Consider the following 21,680-nt stretch of genomic DNA (forward strand, 5'->3'; position numbering starts at 1 on the left):
TGATTATTCTAATTTAAATGGTAACAGTTGTGCAGCGTTTGATTCAAACCACAAGCTGGGAATTGATTTTAATATTTTGTTGTGTTAATATTCTGGGATCAATATAGATTAGGTGCAATGCATTAAAACATAACACAATCACACACATAGTTAAAATACCATGCAGAGTTGATTTAATGCATTGATCTGTAGGTAGATGGATTGTATCAAATAGGCTTTCTTCCATCTATCTGAATTTTAAATAAACTATTTTGTGTGCTTCACTGGCCTCCTCCAAACATGGACTGCCAGTTTGGAATCAGTGATTAACATGATCCTGTGTGCATATGTTCATTCTTGGGTCTTTGTTGTTGAAAACCTTGCAGAGTTTCGCTTTGTTACAAAGTCGACCTCTCGCCATCAACAGGTAGGTCTATGGATTCCCTTTTCCCATATGTTTTGGCATTAGGCTACGTGCAGTGATCTATGCGTAAACCATACCTGCTTATGATTTACAAAAGATCCCAATGACTGTTGTGTAACGTTTTAAACACGTATTCCACACATGACTAAATGTGTTCTATGCCTTAGGACACTAAGGGTACATTTGGTGTTGGAGACCACTCCCTCTTTCAGTAAATTCAAATCCATGCCGGAGGTATAGCAGAAGGAATTCGCCATGTGTATTTGCTCCACATGGCTTCCTCGTTGCGCCAAAAAAGCCCGAATGATATTAGAAAATGGCTCAAGCGGCACTAGAGTGTCTGTAGTTCTAAGATACCCCCTTAATAGTATTTTTGTGTGGCAATCGGGTAAATCGGGCCTGCTGTTGGACTTTGAGCTATGGATCAGAGAGGGCATGGCTCCACGCTTGCTGAAGAAGATGGATGCCGTCATGTGGATAGTAGTACGTGTCATTACCACATTGCGTGAGGGCCCAATGAGCGACGCAGGGCTTCCCCTATAGGCAAGATATTTAAAATTCAACGTGCCAAATATGCAATTTAACAATATAGTGCAACATCATTTATGAATGGCCCCACCCCCTTTTCCTTCAACTGTGTCATCAGTAGTACAGCGCACTTAGCACAGCCGGGCGCACAAGCCCCCGCAGTATCAGCGTCTCCCTGCTATGGGCGTGCGTGAGCGCACTGCCGTTTTACTATTCCTCAGCCGACCAATGAGAATCGAGGCTTTGCAGAGAAAGGCACACGAATGTGATTCTAGTAAAGATACACTAGTTTCTCACGGAATCCCTTTACGCACATAGCTCGCCAGGTTTTTTCCCCCCCAACACCAATCCACTCTTCCCCTCCTTTTTTTCTTCACTCCCCTTTGCTGTCCCCACCCCAGATTCTTCGTGCAAATTTCCCCAATTCCAAACACTTAATTGAGCAATTGGGATTCCTCACGTGTGGGCTGATTTGTAGTTTGAACACGTGGCTCATTCAAAAAAGCCGGAATAGCAGTGGATTTTTTTTCCACCCCTTTCTTCTTCTTCTTATTCTGGGCTGTAGACTTAGAGGCGGGCGCCAGCCTTACCGTGTGTGACATTCTCTGTCTCTTTGCCAAAGGGGTTTGGAGGAAGACACAAAGTAGTTTCTCCTCCTTTTCACCCAGCCCGCCATCGTTCGGAGACACGAGATTAATAATTGAGCATTTATTTATTGCGCGACAGAGGGGCGAGGGAGCGCAAACGCACTGTGAGGCTGCCAGTTTAAATCTATCTGTGGCTTGAACGACCGGGAAGCACGCCACAGCCACTCCGTAGTAGTAAAGGCGATTTGGGCTACTCCAAACACTGCATATCCGTGAGAGCAAGTAACTCTCTCCCTCAGCGTAAAGATTGTTCCTTTTCGGCGTGGATCATGAATAAGCTATACATTGGCAACGTAAGCGCAGAGGCGAGCGAAGAGGACTTCGAAACTATCTTTGAGCAGTGGAAGATTCCGCACAGTGGTCCATTTCTTGTCAAAACTGGCTATGCATTTGTGGATTGCCCCGACGAGAAGGCTGCAATGAGGGCCATCGATGTTCTTTCAGGTGAGTAATGTTAGACACTTTTTTTAAAAAGTGAAAATTAAAAAATAGACACGAACTGCTGCAATTGTAGAGATTGCATTTACTTCAGGGCCCCTGAGAGAAATGCATGTAGTCCTGTAGGGTGGGGGTGTATCCAAGCGTTTCTCTCACACAACCTTTACTTGGCCTTTTGACACTGTGGGCTCTGATAAATGGCTTCCTTTAGGTTGGAGTGTAATTCTGCCCTTGTAATTTCACTGTGTGTAGCTTGATAAAATGGTCGAGTAAACACAATCATGGGGATACCAAAGCTTTACTGTTTGTGCTGTTCAGGGCAGTAGGGTGCATAAGCAGCGGGGCTGTGGACGCCGTGAAGTGAACCTGATTGTGTGCTCACTTGGGCACGATTGGGAGCGTGTTTTGTTGCTGTTTTTTGATCAGTTTCATTCCGAACTTGCACTCTTCTCCAGGTTTCAAAGTATAGGCCTTCTCTTGTAGCAAAAGCTCGCTACATTGTGAAGCCATTTCGTCCATGCTGACACACCAGGTGGTTTAATTGTGTTGGTGAAATGTAGGCCAACCAAGTGAGCCACACCACAATTTTGCTTTTGTGTATTATTTACCTCGTTTCGTGGGTTGTCATTATATTGAAGTTGAGCCTGTTGGTACAAAACACGTAATAATTTAGTTAAACTCGTATAATTTTACGAACTGAGTCCATGTCAGGCTCTGCTGTGTCCTCGTGCTATTAGTGGCTCACACACTTTGAACAATTTATGCTAAAATCCAAAATAGGCGTCTCTACATTTGCCCGTTTTGGGATTTTTAGCACCCTCCATACATGGGTAGTAAATGCCACCCTAAAACACACACACATACAAAAACATGAAGCCTGTGTAAGAGGTCATGTGGCTTCAAAAAATTAAAGGTAGTTGTTTTTTTTGTTTTGTTTTTGTTATTGTTTTTATAGGTAAAGTTGAACTTCACGGGAAAGTTCTTGAAGTGGAGCACTCGGTTCCTAAACGCCAAAGGTAGGTCAGATTTTATTAACTAGTCTTGGTTCAACTCGTGGGAGTTATAATTTTTTTTCGCCTCACAGTAGCCATTTTCGACACAAGCATAATTTATTTATTTTTATAAAGTGAAACAGAAGGTGTGTGTTGCAGAGCAGGATTGTTAATTCATACGTATGTTATTTTTGGCTAAATTGCATATTTTTCTCCCTGAATGCTCTAGAGTTGAATTGGAGGGGCGTATGGAGTTGTACTGTACGCCCTCCTTTCGCCATTACTGAGGAGTGCTCCTAAAACCGTTGTGTATTTGGGTTTATTTAGCACATGCTTGCACATATCGCATTTGCACTGCCACTATTATTTTTTAAGCACACGTACAGTGCCCATCACTTGAACTCAAAGCTCAGACGGCTACTAAATCCCTGAGTGTGCAGGCAGAAGTGTGTTAAGAGTGAATGCAGGCTTGATTTGAGGCGTACAGGCCTTGTGGAGTCGTCCATTTGAGAAGGATCTGACCGTCATTCTCCCTGCTTGCCCTACGCTTCCGCCCTTCTCAGCACATTGTGCTTCTGTTGCATGAGATGGACTCCCAAACGCGAGTGGAATGGGAGGTTTGGGGCCCAAGTCACGAAAACCCTCTCTTAGAGCTACACCCCCAAACTACACTAGATCGTTTTTCAATACGTTCCAAAAAGGTGTACAATGTATTTGTGAGCAGCACGTAATCTATGCTGTGGGCGCAAATTGCTGGGAGTTTTGGATAGTGTGTACGTGGTGTTGTTGGTGGTGACGCAATTTTCTCATATTTGATCCTTTTATTTGAAATAAATGAAATACTATTAATTACAAATGGGTATATCTATCTTATAAGAGGCATATGTTAAATTAACTGCATCGTCTTTTGACGTTTGGTGGAATTTACTACAATTTAAGAAGCCGCATTTAAAATGCAAGTCATGGCGAAAGACGTAGGCAATTAAATTGTTATACTTGGTTGTTAAAATAATCTAGAAAGTGTTTGGACGTAAAAACGCAATTTAAGTTTTAAATTTTTTTTAAATGTATTTAAATATGCTACACAAACTTCACACGGCATCTTGTTTGTTGGGTTTAGTTGTAGAGTGCATGAATAAACCAGTTGAGCTCAATGTGAATTTTGGTTAAACGTCAACACCTTCCTCAGGAAAAAATGGTGACATTGCTACCACTTAGTGCAGCCTGTCTTGTTGTCTATGGCAGCAGCAGACTGCAGTTACAGCCATACTTAAATTAGGGAAAGGGGTCAAAAAAGCAAAACGTGCCCTGTGTGTGTGTGTATATATGTATGTGTGTGTATGTATATGTGTGTGTGTGTGTGTATGTATGTATATATATATATATATATATATATATATATATATATATATATATATATATATATATATATATATATATATATATATATATATATATATATATATATATATATATATATATATATATATATATATATATTTTATTTATTAAAAAAAAAAAAAAAAAAACAACACATTACACTACACATACTTTGCCTGCACTGGGCCCCCTCTTTACATTCCAGCCCTGCAAATTTCAGCTGGAGGCTTGGCCAATCACCATGGCTTAACCTTTGAACTCATCAGGAAGGGGAAGTGCTAAAGCAGACTGGGATCAAGATGGGGTGGCCACATTGTGGGGTTCATGAAGATAGGACTGTGAGTGACGTGCTGCAGAGCATGCCGTTTAACTGTTTAAAAACACCCATATGGTCGAAGAACTCATGCTTGTTCTTGTGAACTGGGTATGATATTGAAGGAAAAATTGTCACCACTGGTTTTAGTAAAACAAATGCAATGACCAATCGTGACTTTTTAAAAAAAATATATATGTATTTGTATTTTTTTTTTTTTGGCACTTAAACTAAAATTAATGAAGCTGAGCTAAATTCTGTAAACAAATTGTAAATATTTTTTATATATTTTATATATGATAAAATGACACCTACTTTTGACACTCTTCAGCTTTATGTATTTATCCATAAGAAAGCTTGTGCATTTTTTTTTTTAAAACTAGGAAGTCAAGCATTTCTATAATCTTCCAGATGAACCATCTTTTCAAAACCCCATTTTTCAGTTGATATGAAACATCCAAAAAAAAAAGTGTAACTACACCTTACATATGTTTTTGTTAAGTAGCAAACTAAAACTTAATCATGGTCATTGTGTACACTACCTAAATATATTAGTTCAAATTTTTCTCTGTGTGAGATAAATTCATGAAAAAGCCAGCTTGCTTTTTACATTTGCATCATACAGAGGCAAGAAAATGGCATGATTAAAGGAGGGGGTGAGTTTGTGTGTGTGTGTATGTGGTGGTGGGGGGGGGGGTTCAGACAAACAATTTATGCTCAAAGGTGTGCACCTTGAATATTTTCCTAAATGCCATATTGTTTATCAAATTGATTCAGTTGCCTTTTAAAGTTTTGACTTCATTTGTTTTGTTTTTTTGTTTTTTTTTTTTTCCCCTAAAGCAAGAGTAGGGAAAAAAAATATAAAATAAAAAAAACACACAGATCCTATCAGGATTCTTTTTGCAAAATTGCTCTTGAGTCTTATTACAAGAGTTGTGGGTCCTGGGGTCACCATGGAGCCCACCTGCATACAAAAGACTTATTTGGGGTGAGGACTTGGGTGTCACAATGTGGACCCTTGTTTAACTTCTTTACTTTCCCCTCTAAAGAAATGTATTTTATAATGGAGACCAAAATATGCTTTGTAGAAGTTGAGAGGTGCTTCAGTAAGGGTGGATGCTGGCAGCTGGTGATGAATACAGGTGTTGTACATGCTAGTACCTTCTGTGGTTCTTATGAATGCATGTGCATGGTTGCATATGGCTGTGTGCATAATTACTGCTGTGCAGTTCCATATATCTCAGCTGGGTGACTGAGGAAGGGGCAAATTTTTAATGTTGGTCCATTTTGAAAGTAATAAGGAACCTGGCCTCCTCCTGGCCCTCACATGACAAGCCAACCCCAGTCACTCCTGGGCCTCTCCTCCTTCCCTTCTGCCACTTTTAACCCTGCTCTACATGTTCCTGTCAGTGGACTTGTCTGTGTCCATGGCAACAGGGCCCCACCCCCACAGGGCAGAGAGGGCCCTTGTTACCCTTGCCTGAAATAGGGCCACCCCCCATCCTCTATACCACACCCCACACACATACACACACCTCCCTAAATCAAAGGCTTGGGGCTAGGAATGTATACCACCCACAACCCCCACCTCACCCTACCACATACTCTGGCTGACTTCTTGTGTGTGTGTGTGTGTGTGGAGCTATAGGTTAATCCGACTGGAAGTACTTTGTGCAGTTGCACTTTTCGCATGGCGTTTCCACTGCAATGCGAAGCATACAGAATGAGCCTGGAGAAGGGGGCTAGATCAGCCAGGAATGGCACAGTGGGCCGGAAAGGGTTGAAATTCCTGTTAACTTATTTTGGAATTTTCTTTACAATTTGCCCATTTAGAATGTAGTAGTTTCCTAGTGTCCTAGGACTTACATTAATCTACTGTTAGCATGACTATAATTTATAACATCAAAACTCAACAGTTTAACATTTTGTAAACCTTGTTGCACATGAACACACTTAACTGTGTGGAATATTAAAATTTCTGTTTTTATTTCTTGACTTTTTTGTACTCCATGACAGATATATCCTGCCTGTAAGATTTAAAATTTTTTTTTTAACACAATGGAAATAACAAGGCAGCCATTAGCAGGAAGACAGTTTGTACAAGTGGATTAGCTCCATTTAAACGTCACTGAGCAGCTGAGGCTTAAAGGAAATATAAGCAGTATTACTCTAAAGATATTACACTTACTACACACACAAAATGGCTACAAACAACTTTGAATTAGGTGCACATACTGTATAGGTTTCATGAGTGTAAGGCTGATAATGAAAACACTTTGGGGTCAAGGTTTGACTCCGTGTTTATGCTCAAGCTTTCATCCATATGTACATTTTGTTCCTGTAGATCTGCTTGTGTTAACAGACTGTGGACTTTGGAATAGCTTGAACTTTTCTCACATTTTTATACGGTCGCCACATGCAGGCGGACACTTGTGAAACTCTGACTCATTGATCCACAAGTTCCATTGTCTGCATGACCTCCACACATACCCAGTATACTCATGATGTTGTGCACAAAACCAATGAAACAAGTGGGAACCCTAATGCTAAAGAAATGAATTGGGGATTTCTGTACTTGTTTCTGGTGACAGAGCACAGCAGTACCATTGTAACTGCTAGCCTCCACTTGCTTCAGCTGTATGCATGTTCTCTATGAACAAGCATGCGATTTTGAGTTGTTAGTGTGACTCCGCTAGCAGATTCCTGCTAGTTTCTGTAGGCTTGTGACCCCCCCCCCCCCCCCCCCCCCCATTTTGCTACAACAGCTGGCTGCTCCTTGATAAGTGTCTGTTTGGGCTGAAAAGAGTGGGCCTGAGACTTACAGCGGCTGAAGCCTCATGATTTAGTGTGTAGAGAGCACATGCTTTACTCGGTGGGTTGAAAAGAAAGAGGAAAAAAAAAAGCTGCTTTTTTTTTATATATACATATTTTTTTTTTTCATTTATTTTTTTTTTTAAATATATATTTTCCTTCTTTTGCTCAGATTTAGCACTCCCTCAGTTTATCTTAATCCACAGAGTTGGATCTTGTCACCGTCCGCCTGAGTTGGGAACATAATTTTGATCCTGAACTTCACTGATTTCAGTTTATTGCAGCAAATGAAGGGCAGATAGGATTTTTATTTTTCTTTAAACTTCATTGGCATCATGGTGTCCTTTTTTTAAATTTTTTTTTTTTTTTTTTTTTTTTTTTTTTTTAAATCTGATATTAACAGATCTTTCTCCCATCCTTTTCCTCCATTTTCTTTCCCCACCCTCTTCCTTTTTGTGTCTCCAGGAGCTGTAAGCTGCAGATCAGGAACATCCCGCCTCATATGCAGTGGGAGGTGAGTGCTAACAGGATGCTAACTGGTTCCAGGGCGGGGCACCATGGGGCAGCCTGACTGGGCTTTCACTTGGTAGCCTCTAGAGTCACTTTACACCTTCCCTTTTTTAATTAATTTATTTTTTATTATTACAGTTGCCCTACAGAGTTAAGTTAATTTGATTAGAGGTGCAGCTTAGGTCAATCGAGTGGGGTGGTGGTGGCTGCCTGAAATTGGTTGATCAGAAATTGTCATTGGATAAGAGACTTTAAAGACTTTAAAGGCTTTAATTATTTTGCATGCTTTATTTACTTAAGTGGTGGACATGGATAAATCGCAGACAAATCTGACAGTGTTGGCAAAATCCCCCAGGTCAGCATTTGTGGAAATTCAGTCCTACATGTTTAGGTCAACCTATAAGACCACTTAAAATACAAAGATTTCTTTGGTTGGTTTTACAACTTGTAGTACACGCACTCTTAAATGCATTAGAACCTCTTATGAGGGGATTTTTTTTTTCTTGTAATTTCAACACCGATCAAATTAGATAATTGAAGTCCTTTTCATACCACATGCTTTGCTACCCAGAAGTGTATTTATTAACCTTTATTTATACAAGTAGTCCCATTGAGACATGCAGTTTTATTTACAATAGACTTGTTTATCTAACCTAACATGCGTGTCTTTGAATGTGTAAGTAAATGAATAATTAAAAAATGCGGATGTGTGTGATCATGGAACATTCAAGAAACAAGAGGTTGAATCTGGCCAATGCAAGAGTCTTGATATTGTGCTGAATGGTGTTTTCTTTTTTTTTCTTTTTTTTTTCTGTATTAAAAAAAATGCTGTTGTTGTTGTTTTTGAATATATGCTTCTGATAAGTAAGACAGGTTCATTTTTAAGCGGTTGCATAAGTGTTTCCCTGGCATGTAAACGGACAAATCAGAATTGGTGGTTTTTGTTTTACACTTTGATGCTGTCTCCTAATGTATTTGTAGAGCTTATTTCAGATTTTGAGTTACAGCAGTGATTTCAGTCCAGTGAAATATAAAGATCCTTGTAATAGTGTGTAATTTTCTTAGCTCAGTGCCAATAAATTTTATTTTACAATCCTGACACTGATAAGTGTAAACTATTACTGTGCTGGTGTGCACACAGTCTGATTTTTACACACACATTTGCTTCATTAATGATCAGAAGGCTTAGAGCCTTGTCTGACATGAAGAAAACCAATCTTCAAAAATAAATAAAAATTAACACACACCACTCATCCAGCACAAACGGCTTAAATTGTCTGAATTATTTGGTGTAATGTGGATTTTTAACCCTGAAAGTGAGCCTTTGCCTTTTAGGCAAAAATGCATCCTCAGTTTTTTCTAAGAATCTTGAATTGGGGATTTTTCTTTTTTTTTTTTTTTTTTTTTTTTTTCTTTTTTTTTTTTTATCATGTCAAACCATCTCTGGTTGTAGAAGTTCATTAAAGGTTTTTCAGATTGTTTAGATAATATTTTATGTGGGCAAACTGAGGCTCTTGCATATCAAAGTCTACTTGTTTTAAATAATTTTTAAAGGTTAATGTGCAAAAAGCTGTCATTATTGTCTATTGTATATCCACAGAAATGGCGAGCTTGTAGCACGATCAGATTTCACAGCCATTGTCTACTTAGTGAGAACCTACTGCGTTGGGCACTGGTATGCCTTTGCCATGTAGAGCATGTCTGTCTTTTTGTGCATGTGATAAGTTTGATTAAACTTGTCAGTATTCAGTATCTGCTATTCAATCTGATTTTAAAGTTATGTGGAGACATGTATTCATAAAAGATTAAATTAGTCAACTTTAAAGATCTTTAAATTGCAGTGAAAATATCTTTAGGAATTGTTAAACGTTACTTGAATCTGGAATTTCATGCAGCTTTCTATGATTTTCACCTCTTCAGAGGTTTAGTGGTAGCATGAGCTTGTATTCAGTTTACTTTTTCTGCCCCATGAATTCAATCAAATGAGAATTTTTCTTAATGTACTGCACAATTGTTCAGTAATAATCTAAGATCTTAAAGTTAATGCATGGTTTAGATTTCAAGCCCGATTCATCAAGTAGCTACGGGCAAGCTTGGTTTTGCCATGGTGGGCTCGCCTTCTGTGCGCATGTCTCTCAACTGCAGCTTCAGATCCACCCGTGTTCCTAGTATGTAGCAAGTCAGCTATTTTATTTTCTTAAAAGGTGAACCCCTCCTGAGGGGGTAAGGGTCAGGAGAACTGAGGGATAGAACGAAGTCAGATCTTTCCCTGTGAAGGCCTTGCACGTAGCTTATAAGGTAGATAAGACAATGGGGCATGTTGTGTGTAGCTCTTCAACAAGAGAATGGTGGAAGAGTAGTGGCATGTTCACAATCTGTTGTGGGTGGGTGGGCCTGCACTGCGTCCCCCTACTCTCCATGTGCGCTGATTCACAGAATGTGTAGCATGAACTCGCACCCCTCCCCCCAGCTGCTGCTTCCTGCTGGAATGTACCCCACCCTTTCCTGAATGGCCTGGATTCCTATTGGCTGGGCTGTGCAGATGGACGGGCAGGGAAGTCAGCAGCCAGCAAGGCTTGGCTTTAGGAAACTTGTTTGAATTCAGGAGCAGCCAATGATGGGGAGTGGAGAATGCAGGGAGGCGGGAGGCTGCTTGGTAGGTGGTTTAGTAGAGTAGGGGGCAGGGGCAGGGGGAACAGTCTTGTTGGTTAGAAAGTAGGGTTGAGCTCTTGGGGGTGTGGCCTCAGGTTCAGCTGAGCATGGTCAGAAGTCTTAGCTTAGCTTAGAACCCTGCTCCCCCTCTCGCCCACATGTGATCACATCTGTGAATTGAAATTCTGTGTTTTCCAGTTTTGGGCCGCTGGCCAACTTGTTCTTGCTGTTTTGTATTATGTTTAATGCTTTTGGCCATTACTGAGTATTTTATCTATAAAGTTGCAACATGTTAGGAAGTAGTGCTTTATTGTATTTGAGGGGGAGGTAACTTGGTTTTTATTTGCATCTCTCTTAGCACTAAGAGCACAAAGTGCCCTCAGCAGAGAGTCATCACTTGGTAGATCAAGCTTTTTTGAGAATGCTGCAGATTTACAGATTTAATGTAACGTTAAATTAAGGTGATTCAGAATAACTGGTGCATTCTGGCAGCGAGCTTGGCTCTTTTTGGTAGAAGAGCTACTACTTTTACAGGTTCAGGTAAAAGCTATCACATGATAATAGGCTTCTTTTGCTTTACAGGTTTTGGACAGTATGCTGGCTCAATATGGTGCAGTAGAGAGCTGTGAACAAGGTAAATGGACTGTTTCAGCTTTTTCAACAATCCTGTTATAAATGTATTCCAGTCACCCTGCTGCAAGAAGCTCAATGTCTTTAGAATACCTGCAATGTGGGTTTTGTTACAGTATGGTAAATTAATACAAATGGTGCCAAGTAATCTGAAATTATACCAGTATGGTAACGTGTCACTTTTCCCCTCCCCCCCAGTTAACACTGATACAGAAACTGCAGTAGTCAATGTTCGATATGCAGCTAAGGACCAGGCCAGACTGTAAGTGTACATGCACATCTGTCCTTTGGTGTTGATGCATTTATGTAGATTTGCTTTGTGTGTGTGTGTGTGTGTGTGTGTGTGCATGCGTGCATGCATGTGTTGGAAAGAGGGGGTTAAATTGGCCATTTGGTGCCCCCTGGTGTACATGCGTTATAGTGCAGTGTTGCGCTCTGCATGAGTGGTTGTAGAAGTCTTAACACATTTAAATCCCATAGACTAACAAGGGAGGTATACAGTAAGTGGAAATTCTAGTTTCACACGAGTGAATTTCTTGTATTTCTTGCAAAGTTATGTGTTTTCATTCATGCCAAAATTTCTCAGTCTCTCCATTCTATTGACTGACTAAAGTTTTGTTTCAAGCTTATTACTGTAAAAGCTTCTTTTGATGTATTCAGAAGTTTTATGCATATATTTACTTTCTTTGCAGGGCAATGGAGAAGCTGAATGGATCTATGATGGAAAACTATGCCTTGAAAGTGTCATATATCCCAGATGAGACGGCTGCCCCAGAAGGTCCTTCAGCAGGAGGCAGGAGAGGCTTTAATGCACGTGGACCTCCTCGTTCTGGTTCTCCAGGTTTGGGTGCTCGGCCCAAAATGCAGTCTGACATCCCGCTACGCATGCTTGTTCCAACACAGTTCGTAGGTGCGATTATTGGCAAAGAGGGTGCCACTATTCGCAACATCACCAAACAGACCCACTCAAAGTACGTACACGGAGGTCAGAAATTAAACTGAACCTTGCAAGTAAAAAGCGCCCCCTTGGTTTGATTATTGTTACAATGAGACTGCAACTTTCTTTTACTCTAGGATTGACATCCATCGGAAAGAAAATGCAGGGGCTGCAGAGAAGCCAATCACAATTCACTCAACCCCTGAAGGCTGTTCGAAGGCCTGCAGAACCATCATGGAGATCATGCAGAAGGAAGCCCTAGACACAAAATTGTGAGTTTGTACCAAAACAAGGACTGAATACTGTGTTCACCTGACTTCAGCTTGATTTGTCTCACCCATTTACTTTTGAAAGGGGTGAAGAGGCTATTTCTTTAAAATGGCCTTGGCCTAACTTTTTTTTTTTTTTTTTGCATTGTGGTCAACACTGGGGGTAATTCAAACATCTTGATGCAGTTAATTTGTGACTGACAATTAAAACAAAGTACTTTCATAGACTGTCAAACGAGTTGAACATGAAATGTGAAACATTTTGCAAAAGCTTCTGTTACACTGCTTTAAAATGACTTACTAGGTCATCATAATGATCAGTGGCAGTGAGCCGCCTCTTCTTTAGCCAAGGCTGATGTCCTAAAGCAAAGGTCCCACGAGGGCCGCAGTCCTGCTCTGCTGCTTGAGTCCTCACTAAGACCAAGAAAGTGGACTGCATCAATCCTTCTCTGAGATCTTTACTTTGGCTCCCTGTCCGTCAGAGAATAGATTTTAAAGTTCTGCTGCTGGTCTATAAAGCTCTGAATGGTTTAGGACTAAAATACACCAGTGGCCTCTTGACCAAGTATGAACCTACCAGAACCCTCAGGTCATCTGGATCCAGTTTCTTATCAGTTCCCAGAGTCATAACCAGACATGGAGAAGCTGCATTCAACTTCTGTGCTCCACATGTCTGGAACAAACTCCCAGAAAGCCTCAGATCAGCTGAAATGGTTTATTTAAATCCAGGTTAAAGATCTGCCTGTTCTCTGCTGCATTTGAAAAGTTTTTACGTCTAAATCTGATCTGTTTCTTTTTTAGGCTTGAGTTAGTAAAAATTGTCATTTTAAAACTGTTTTTAATTAACGTTGGTTCTTTTCCCTTTCTCCTGATTTTTAATTTTAAATTATGCCTCTTATTTTCAAATGTTTCACTGTTTCAATAAATCACTTTGAATCAACATGTGCTATACAAATAAACTTGCCTTTCAGTGTATCCCTTCTCCATCACACCCACCTCAAATTAAATTGGTCTAGCAGCCTATGAATTCCTGCACAATGACTCATGAATTTGAGTCAGGTGTGTTGGAGCAGGGATACACTGAAAACCTGCTGCACTGTGGCGCTTGTTGGACCAAAGTGACTAGCCTTGCTTTAAAGTGATCTGGAGCTGCACCAAAACAAGCAAGGATTCATTCATTGCCCATAGGCAATGAATTAAATTCAGCCAGCTGTTTGTACATAATCTCACTGACAAATGAAAATGAGAGCAAGGATGGACCTTGATGGAGGAATAGTGTTCCCTCTTTGTTTTACATCTTAAGTGCTGAGTCAATATTACTACAAATGTCCTTCACATAGTCACGCTATATATTTGTACTGTGGGATCATCAGATAGTGACACTTGACAACATTGAAGACAAATGGTTACTAGTATAACAGACTTTATCTGTCTAGCTTATATTTAGATTTTTAGCATTTGCAGAATTGATACGCTGTCCTTCTTGTGCAGCACTGAGGAGATCCCACTGAAGATCCTTGCACACAACAACTTTGTAGGAAGATTGATAGGAAAAGAAGGACGCAACCTGAAGAAAATTGAACAGGACACGGGGACCAAGATCACAATCTCACCGTAAGAATGTTTTTGCACACTGAGCTAAATAATGAATCTCCTCACGGTTATCTGCAGTCACCCTATGAAAGTTTAATATGGGGTTGTGATTTTTTTTTAAATAGTATTTGCTTTTATCATTTCTTTCTGCTCTTTTTTTTTTTTTTTCTCTTAAACAAAACAAAACAAAAAAAAAACTGCTTTCATGGGACTATTGTCCAGTCTCCAGGACCTCACCCTGTACAACCCTGAGCGGACCATCACAGTAAAGGGCTCCATTGAAGTGTGCTCAAGAGCTGAGGAGGAGGTGATGAAGAAGATCAGGGAATCTCATGAGAGCGACATGGCTGCTATGAACGTAAGCATCTTCTGTACTTTATTTGAAAGGATCAAATCTAAAATTTACTTTTTAGCAAGTGTTAAGTGACAATGAGTTAACGATTACTAAAATATACAACTGCCATAGCAGCACCTTTGTCCTGTTTCATCATGTAAAAAACACTACAGCAAACTTTTTTTTTTTTTTTTTTTAAATTAAAGTAGTTTCATCAAATGCATTTTTAAGAAATTTCTCAGATATGGCTATTATAGCATGACAAGTGTTGGTATTTGGAAAACTGATTCTTTTAATCCTTCTCAGCTGTTCATGTTCAGTTGTAAAACATGTGAAAGAAACCTCTGGAAAGAGCTCATTAGTGGCATTAAAAGAAACTGTATCACCAAAGATTCTCTACAGAAAATGGAAAATTTCAGTTTTAAAGGATGTAACCAGTTTAAGTTTTTGCCTTCATTCCATAAATCAAGTTTCTGAGATTAATCAGTAAGATTTTTAAATAAGCGGTGAATCAGTGGGTTTCAGTCTTTACATGTATATTAACAAACGCTAAAATTTCTCTTCAGCTCCAATCCAACCTGATTCCAGGCTTGAATCTGAACGCCCTGGGTTTGTTTCCCAGTGGTGCATCAGGCATGGGTCCCTCCATGTCCAGTGTCCCACCTCCTGGAGCCCATGGTGGATGTGCATCTTTTGGAGTAAGTGACACGCTCCACTGCATACTGTACAGTGGCCTTCATCATACACTACACGACCCCAAGACTGACTGTTCACTTGGTTTGCTGCACTCCTGGGTCAGGCTTATGAAAGCCATGAAAACCAAAATAGAGATCCGTTTTTGAGCAACTCAGTTTTGTTTCCTTTTTCCTCTAGTGCAGTCCTTATGGGGGTGAGGGGCCATTTTGGGCTTCTATGCTGTCGGCGAGCAGCCAGCCCCTTTCTGTAAGTTACGCATCCAAAAGTGCTTTGCACGGCTTGTGGCTGCTCGCGGGATCAGGGAGTTGGTTTGCTACAATATTTCCTCCAGATGCTCACTAATTAACTCTCATGCAGGTTCTGATGCATTCAGTTAGGTGGGCAGGAGAATTTTAAACCCTGAATGGAGGTGATATCATGAACCCTACTTAGACATGAGGTGTAAAATATTAATGGTTTCATAAATTTTTTTTGAAGCAGTAGTATTATGTCCGTTTTCCCACTAATTGCCCTTAGGGCTTGTGACAGAGCCAAGCTGTTTAACATTCGGGTACTGCTGACCCCATTCATTATATTTCAAAATGACCATTAAAACTTTATCTTTTACAACATCTTACATTCGCTGTTGTGTAAAATGTAATTTTTAGGCTTATAAAATTGATATTTAGAGTCCTTCTGGCTTATTTCTTCCCAGCTTTAACTTCATTTACTTTTTGCCTGAGGAAAGGCTGCAGCATGACCATAGATGACACTTGGGAGAAACAAAACTGACAACATTTTAGTTTTGCATCCAACAGTGGTAAAGAAAGCCATATTGTAGGAAAGTTTGGACTCCCCGTTTCATAGTTCTTCTAAGTTCATAGTTTGAATAGCATTCATAGTTCAATAGTAATGTTTTGAAGAGTGAGAAAAGGCATACTTCTGCATAGTGCTTCATAACAGCACATGCATCTACTTGTTTTAGCTGTCCACTGCCACATGGGGGATGTGCTAAAAAATATGGGACAGTTTAAAATGTTGGTGCGTTTTGGTTTTCATTTTGGTTTTTGCTTTGACGCTAGAAAGATCATTAGTTTTTAATATAAAGCACATAAAGTAGTTAAAAGTACTAGTCACCATCTGAAAACGTCAGAATGTCTTTGTGTTCACGTTTCCAGTACTTTCTTATTTCTTATGCAACTGGTTGTTTGCTGGTGTTGGGCCTTCCTGGCTCAAATTAACTTTGAACATTTGATGACCACCTAATGTCAACTCCAAGGGCTTTGAGTAAGGAGTTTGGAGGAGTGCACATCCACCTGCTTTGTTTTATTACCTGAAATCCTTCAGTCAGTGAGTGCTGCAAGCTTTGTAGATGCATTCATTAAGTAAAATTTGGTTCCAACTAATCCTTTTGTATCAAAAGCCCTTCTACAGATTTTAGTTGGTTATATGAGCCCAGTTATCAGCTGCAGTAAATGTTGGCAGAAAATACACAAAGTGCAACTTCTAGAGGTCAAGTTGGCCTCACTTTACAGAAATCATCCTGGCATTATTTAAAATGAAATTTTCAGTGTTCTGAACATGGCCATCCTATTTAGATACCACAGTCCCACTGATTTATTTTTTTTTAAGTTACTAATATTTTGCATGTGGCAAGGTTGGACTGGCTTTTTGATAGAATAATTTTATGTTATTATTTTTTTTTTAATGCCTTCACACTAATCATTGTTAAATTGACTATTCTATTATAAATTCAGTAGATGTGTTTATTTCTGTGTCAAGATGGGAGGGTATAAGCTCAGAATCACACTACTGAAGCTGCTGCTTAATCTACAGTCTGCATTTGCACATTGTTGGCTGGAGCTGAGTAGACGGTCTGCTGTTGCTGTCTGTGATCCACACCTGGTCACTGTATTACTGAGGTGTTTGTACCCAGCAGGGACAGCCAGAGTCGGAGACGGTTCACTTGTTCATTCCTGCACTTGCAGTGGGAGCCATCATCGGAAAACAGGGTCAACACATCAAACAGCTGTCACACTTTGCTGGAGCCTCTATTAAGGTGAGTGACTGACATGCAGTGAAACTAAGAATCTTAATGATGCCATGATGATGCTGGCTGTCTTCCTATATTCATTTGATTGATAGGAACTGGAAGCATAAGTGAAGTCTGCTGTTTATTAAAGATTGCGTCCACCCTTTTTCAGATTGCCCCTGCAGAAGGAATGGATGCCAAGCAGAGGATGGTCATAATTGTTGGACCACCAGAGGCTCAGTTTAAGGTGCTGAACATTCACAACTCTGCATCCTTGCTTGTTTGCATGTTAATCACCTTATGACCAGAACTTATGTGAAGAAATTTCCATTTCATGTATGCATCAGTGAGTAATTTGTATCTGAATCTCTTTTTGGTTGCAGGCTCAGTGTCGTATCTTTGGCAAGCTGAAAGAGGAGAATTTCTTTGGACCCAAGGAAGAGGTGAAACTGGAGGCTCACATCAAGGTTCCCTCCTTCGCTGCTGGACGTGTCATTGGGAAGGGTGGAAAAACGGTAAACACACATAAAATGGATAGCTTAAAAATCTGAGCCAGAACTTTGTTCCCATGTTAAATATTTTTTCATTACAGGTAAATGAACTGCAGAATCTGACCTGTGCAGAAGTGGTGGTGCCCAGGGACCAGACACCGGATGAGAATGACCAGGTCATAGTAAAAATCAGTGGACACTTCTTTGCATGCCAGGTGGGTCATATAAAGTACATATTTACATAATTTAGGAAGATTTGCAATTTCCATGAGGCACACACATTGTTTTGCTTTCTCAAATTGAACCATAATACGAAGATGCTGTCTTTATCAATGTGATGTAATTAGCCATTGGTCCATTTTAACTCATTCAGCCAGGTTGAACCTGTACCCGGTCGACTAGCTGTGTACCAGTTTGTGTGTACAAAGGTTACTTTGTTTCTCAAAAAAGAAGCTCAAATGCCACTAAATCAATACTCAAAAGTGCATTTAGTCAACAAACTGTTTAACTGCTTTAATATGCAACAAATAACGGTGCCATGAACATGAGCAAAAACGAAACGCAACAGAGCATGTGATCCGTTGCTCCACCACAACATAATGGGTATAATATGAAACTAGAAAAGCTACACATTCAGATGATACCAAGCTTTATCTTAAATGGGCCGACCACCTCACATCCACCTCGAAACAAACACAAAGCCAACCTTTACATTTCACAGCCAGCACATCAGGTTGCATGTTTACCACACAGGATGCAAATTCCAAAACTATTCTTACCAAATATATTTGATTTCCTTACTGTTTCATGGTAATTTTCAGTCAATTTATGGCGTTCGACTAAAATTAAGAGTAATCGTCCATGGTTAGTGAAACTGCATCATGCACCAGAATTTCATATGCTGCTGTTTGTGGGCATCTTGATTTTTCTTTTCTTAGTTACAGCAAAGGTTAAATGTAACTGAATACACCCTCTTAGAAGCTCTCAAAGACATAGTTATATCCAGTTCTGGATGCTAATGAGAACTACAACTCATTTTATACTGTGTGCAGTGGTAGAAACTGATATAGTGGCTAAATGGTGAATTGTATGCACACTGTATTTTTGTAGTCAGATTCCCTTCCAAGAAGTAAAAACCCCATGTGGCACACTTTAGAACAGTTTGGGTATCCAAGTGGCTAAGTAGTCCGGCTGGTACTATCCACACTAAAACCTTCATAAAATCTATGAGCTTTGTTATTTTCATGTAACTTGGTGCAGTTGTAGTCAAGCCGTTTTTGAATGCATGCAGTATGCATAGATTAATTTCTATCATGTTTTCTACTGTTTAAAAAAACAAACACAAACAAAAAAAAAAGCCCACAATTAAGCAAAGATATATAATCCCCCCCCACCCACACACACACACACACACTTTTTTTGTTTCTTTGACATATGAACATTCATAATAATGTATTCTGTAAGGTCTTGGCCATTGAGACCAAGATTTTACATACTGACCTGATAACTGTAGAGGAGTTATTTTTAATTTGGGAAGGTCTGTTTAGGGCAAACCACACATCCAAAAACCCTAGGGTTCAACAGGTTAAGACCAATGCCTAGCATTTTATAAAGGTTGAGCAATGAGACATAAGTAAAAAAAACAGAGAAATTCCATTTATAGTATTGTAGTTCAACAAGTGCTGGTGGTGATTATAATCCCCTATCTAAAGCCATGTGATCCTTCTTTAAAAACTATGAACATGATTAGTTCTTCCTGTGGTCTGATCCCAACCTTCATTGTGTCATATAGCTGGCCCAGAGGAAGATTCAGGAGATCCTGGCCCAGGTGAGGAGGCAGCAGCAGCTTAAAGCCCCACCTGGAGCTCAACCTCCAATGCCACGCAGGAAGTAAAGATCCAGCAGATCTGGAGGAATGGCGACTGAATCTGTCAGAAGACTCGACAGATGGACAGATGCAGCAGAGTCCAGGGGGGGAAGAAGACAGTGGGTCCTAATGCTCATCTCAGGGGTCAGAGGTTATCAAAACCAAATCAAACATCCACCCCTCCTTGACTTACTTGATGGCCATTCAAATGTGGCAAAAAGAACTCCCGCCTCTGAAGCTCCACCCACTTCACCTCTGGATATCCTGTGAGAATGTACCTCTGAGGGCTCCCACCAAATTCACCTGCCCTCACATGTACGCGCCCCTCAACTGCTCTCCTCCCCCCACGGGTGTTAGTTTTTATTTTGTTCTCTTTTACACTAGAAAAACAAAAAAGAAATAAGAATCCTCCTCCTCTATCACCTCCTTGGTGTGGTACTTCAAACATGACAAGATGTTTTGGTTGACTTAAGATTTAAATTTTTCCTTTTTAGTGTTTAATTGGTTAAGGCTTTCTCATGAGGTTTCTATGAAAAGGAAAAGGCATTGCTCGGTTCTAGTTGGACCAACAGAGGTTATCTTTTGTTTTTTATTTTATTTTTTTCCCCGGGGAGGGGGGGTGAGGTTGGCTCTAGTTGGGTGGGCCATGTTTAAGCAAAAGATTCTTGTTTTAGGACAGGACCCCAGAAAAGGTGGATTAAAAGGGCATCCTGCCCCATGTAATGATAGTGGCATTTTAAAAAAAAAAAGAAAGAAAAAAAAAAAAAAATTCGGATGCATTTTATAGATAGACCTATATACATAGATGAATGAATAAAATATATATATATATATATATATATATATATATATATATATATATATATATATATATATATATATATATATATATATATATATATATATATATATATATATATATATATATATATATATATATATATATATATATATATATATATATATATATATATATAAAAAAATAGGATGGATATATATTTAGAGAGGGCAGCACTATGACACTTATGGAAATGGTGCCATACTGCTGCTGCCCAGAAAAACAAATTAAATATGCATTTTACTTAACTACCTCAGGATCTAGTACCTCAAGAGAAAAAAATGATTATATATATATATATATATTAAAAAATTTTTTTTTATTTTTTTTTTTATTTGCTTTTGTGGTATTTTGTATACTTTATAAAGCTGATGGTCTTTTGAACATTTTTATTTTTTTAAGAAAAATTAAAATTTGGTCAGCTGCCAACTGACCTTGCCTTCAACTCTGGTGCTTTAGGTGGCATTGTACATGTGTATGTGTGACATGAGATGACCCTGTACATAAAGTCTATTTGTACATAGCAGCCCCGGAGCAAGAGTTGGTGCCTGTCAGCTGGCGGCAGACAGGACTATTGAGAAAATTGCCTCAGTTTTTTCCCTGAGGGTCCATCATCTTTTTGAAGGAAAAAAAAATAGTATAAAACAACTTAAAGAAATGCAAATGATGCCAACCGTACATACTTGCAGCAATGCCATTTAGTTTTTTTTTTTTTTTTGTTTTTTTTTTGTTTTTTTTTTCCCCGGGGGGATTAAGGTAATGGTACTTAAATTTGTAAAAATTTCCTACCTTCCGACGAGGGCGGTGGTCGGGACGCTCCAGCACTGACTGCAATGGGTCCTCCCTGTAGTTCTCGTAGTCGCGAAACAATTTTTTTCCCTCTCCTTTCCTTTTCCAAGTCATCGGCCACCTTCTTAACGTTCTTATTACACTCTAAGACCAACCTGGTTTATTTTCATAGAGCAGGCTTTGTCACAGTGGAGTGGCCCTTATTTAGTAGCCTGACCATTGAGTCAATGTTATAATTTACTGCAATGGGGGTAGAGGGAGTCATACTAATAGATGCATTTTTTTCTTTTCATGCTTTAGGAAAATTTGATATTCTCTAACACAAATGATAACTATAATTTTGTTGCTCATACAGGGAAAACTAGCCAGAAAAAGGCACAAAAAGAATTGTGAATGAACCCTGACTTGTGGGGTAAGATGAGAATCCAAAACCTAATATACAGATTATTTGATTTGTTTCCAAGCCGAATGTAAATATGTTGATTGTGGTAAAAGTGCTCAAGTGTATCCATGCTTCCACAGTAGAACGCCGTCTACCTCAGCTGAGGGGG

At 39.5% G+C, this 21,680-nt stretch overlaps 1 protein-coding gene across 3 annotated transcripts; it reads left to right on the forward strand.

The window, feature by feature from the left end:
• Positions 1-1,257: 1,257 nt before the first annotated feature.
• igf2bp3 (insulin-like growth factor 2 mRNA binding protein 3) lies at positions 1,258-20,286 on the forward strand. 3 transcript variants are annotated; one of them, XM_042012494.1, is made up of 16 exons: positions 1,258-2,022; positions 2,972-3,032; positions 7,978-8,026; positions 11,257-11,308; positions 11,503-11,566; positions 11,997-12,275; positions 12,379-12,513; positions 14,002-14,124; positions 14,326-14,461; positions 15,004-15,135; positions 15,311-15,379; positions 17,049-17,171; positions 17,317-17,391; positions 17,528-17,659; positions 17,737-17,850; positions 19,428-20,286. In XM_042012494.1, exons 1-16 carry the CDS (start codon positions 1,848-1,850, stop codon positions 19,527-19,529), a joined length of 1,821 nt encoding a protein of 606 aa, XP_041868428.1. In that variant the 5' UTR covers positions 1,258-1,847; the 3' UTR covers positions 19,530-20,286. The 3 variants fall into 3 exon arrangements, with proteins under 3 accessions (XP_041868428.1, XP_041868430.1, XP_041868429.1); XM_042012496.1 differs by lacking the exon at positions 15,311-15,379 and having other exon boundaries at positions 1,259-2,022; positions 17,052-17,171; XM_042012495.1 differs by lacking the exon at positions 15,311-15,379 and having other exon boundaries at positions 1,260-2,022.
• The last annotated feature ends 1,394 nt before the right edge of the window (positions 20,287-21,680 follow it).

Source organism: Melanotaenia boesemani, chromosome 17 (assembly GCF_017639745.1).
Source record: "Melanotaenia boesemani isolate fMelBoe1 chromosome 17, fMelBoe1.pri, whole genome shotgun sequence".
Classification (NCBI taxonomy): Eukaryota; Metazoa; Chordata; class Actinopteri; order Atheriniformes; family Melanotaeniidae; genus Melanotaenia; species Melanotaenia boesemani.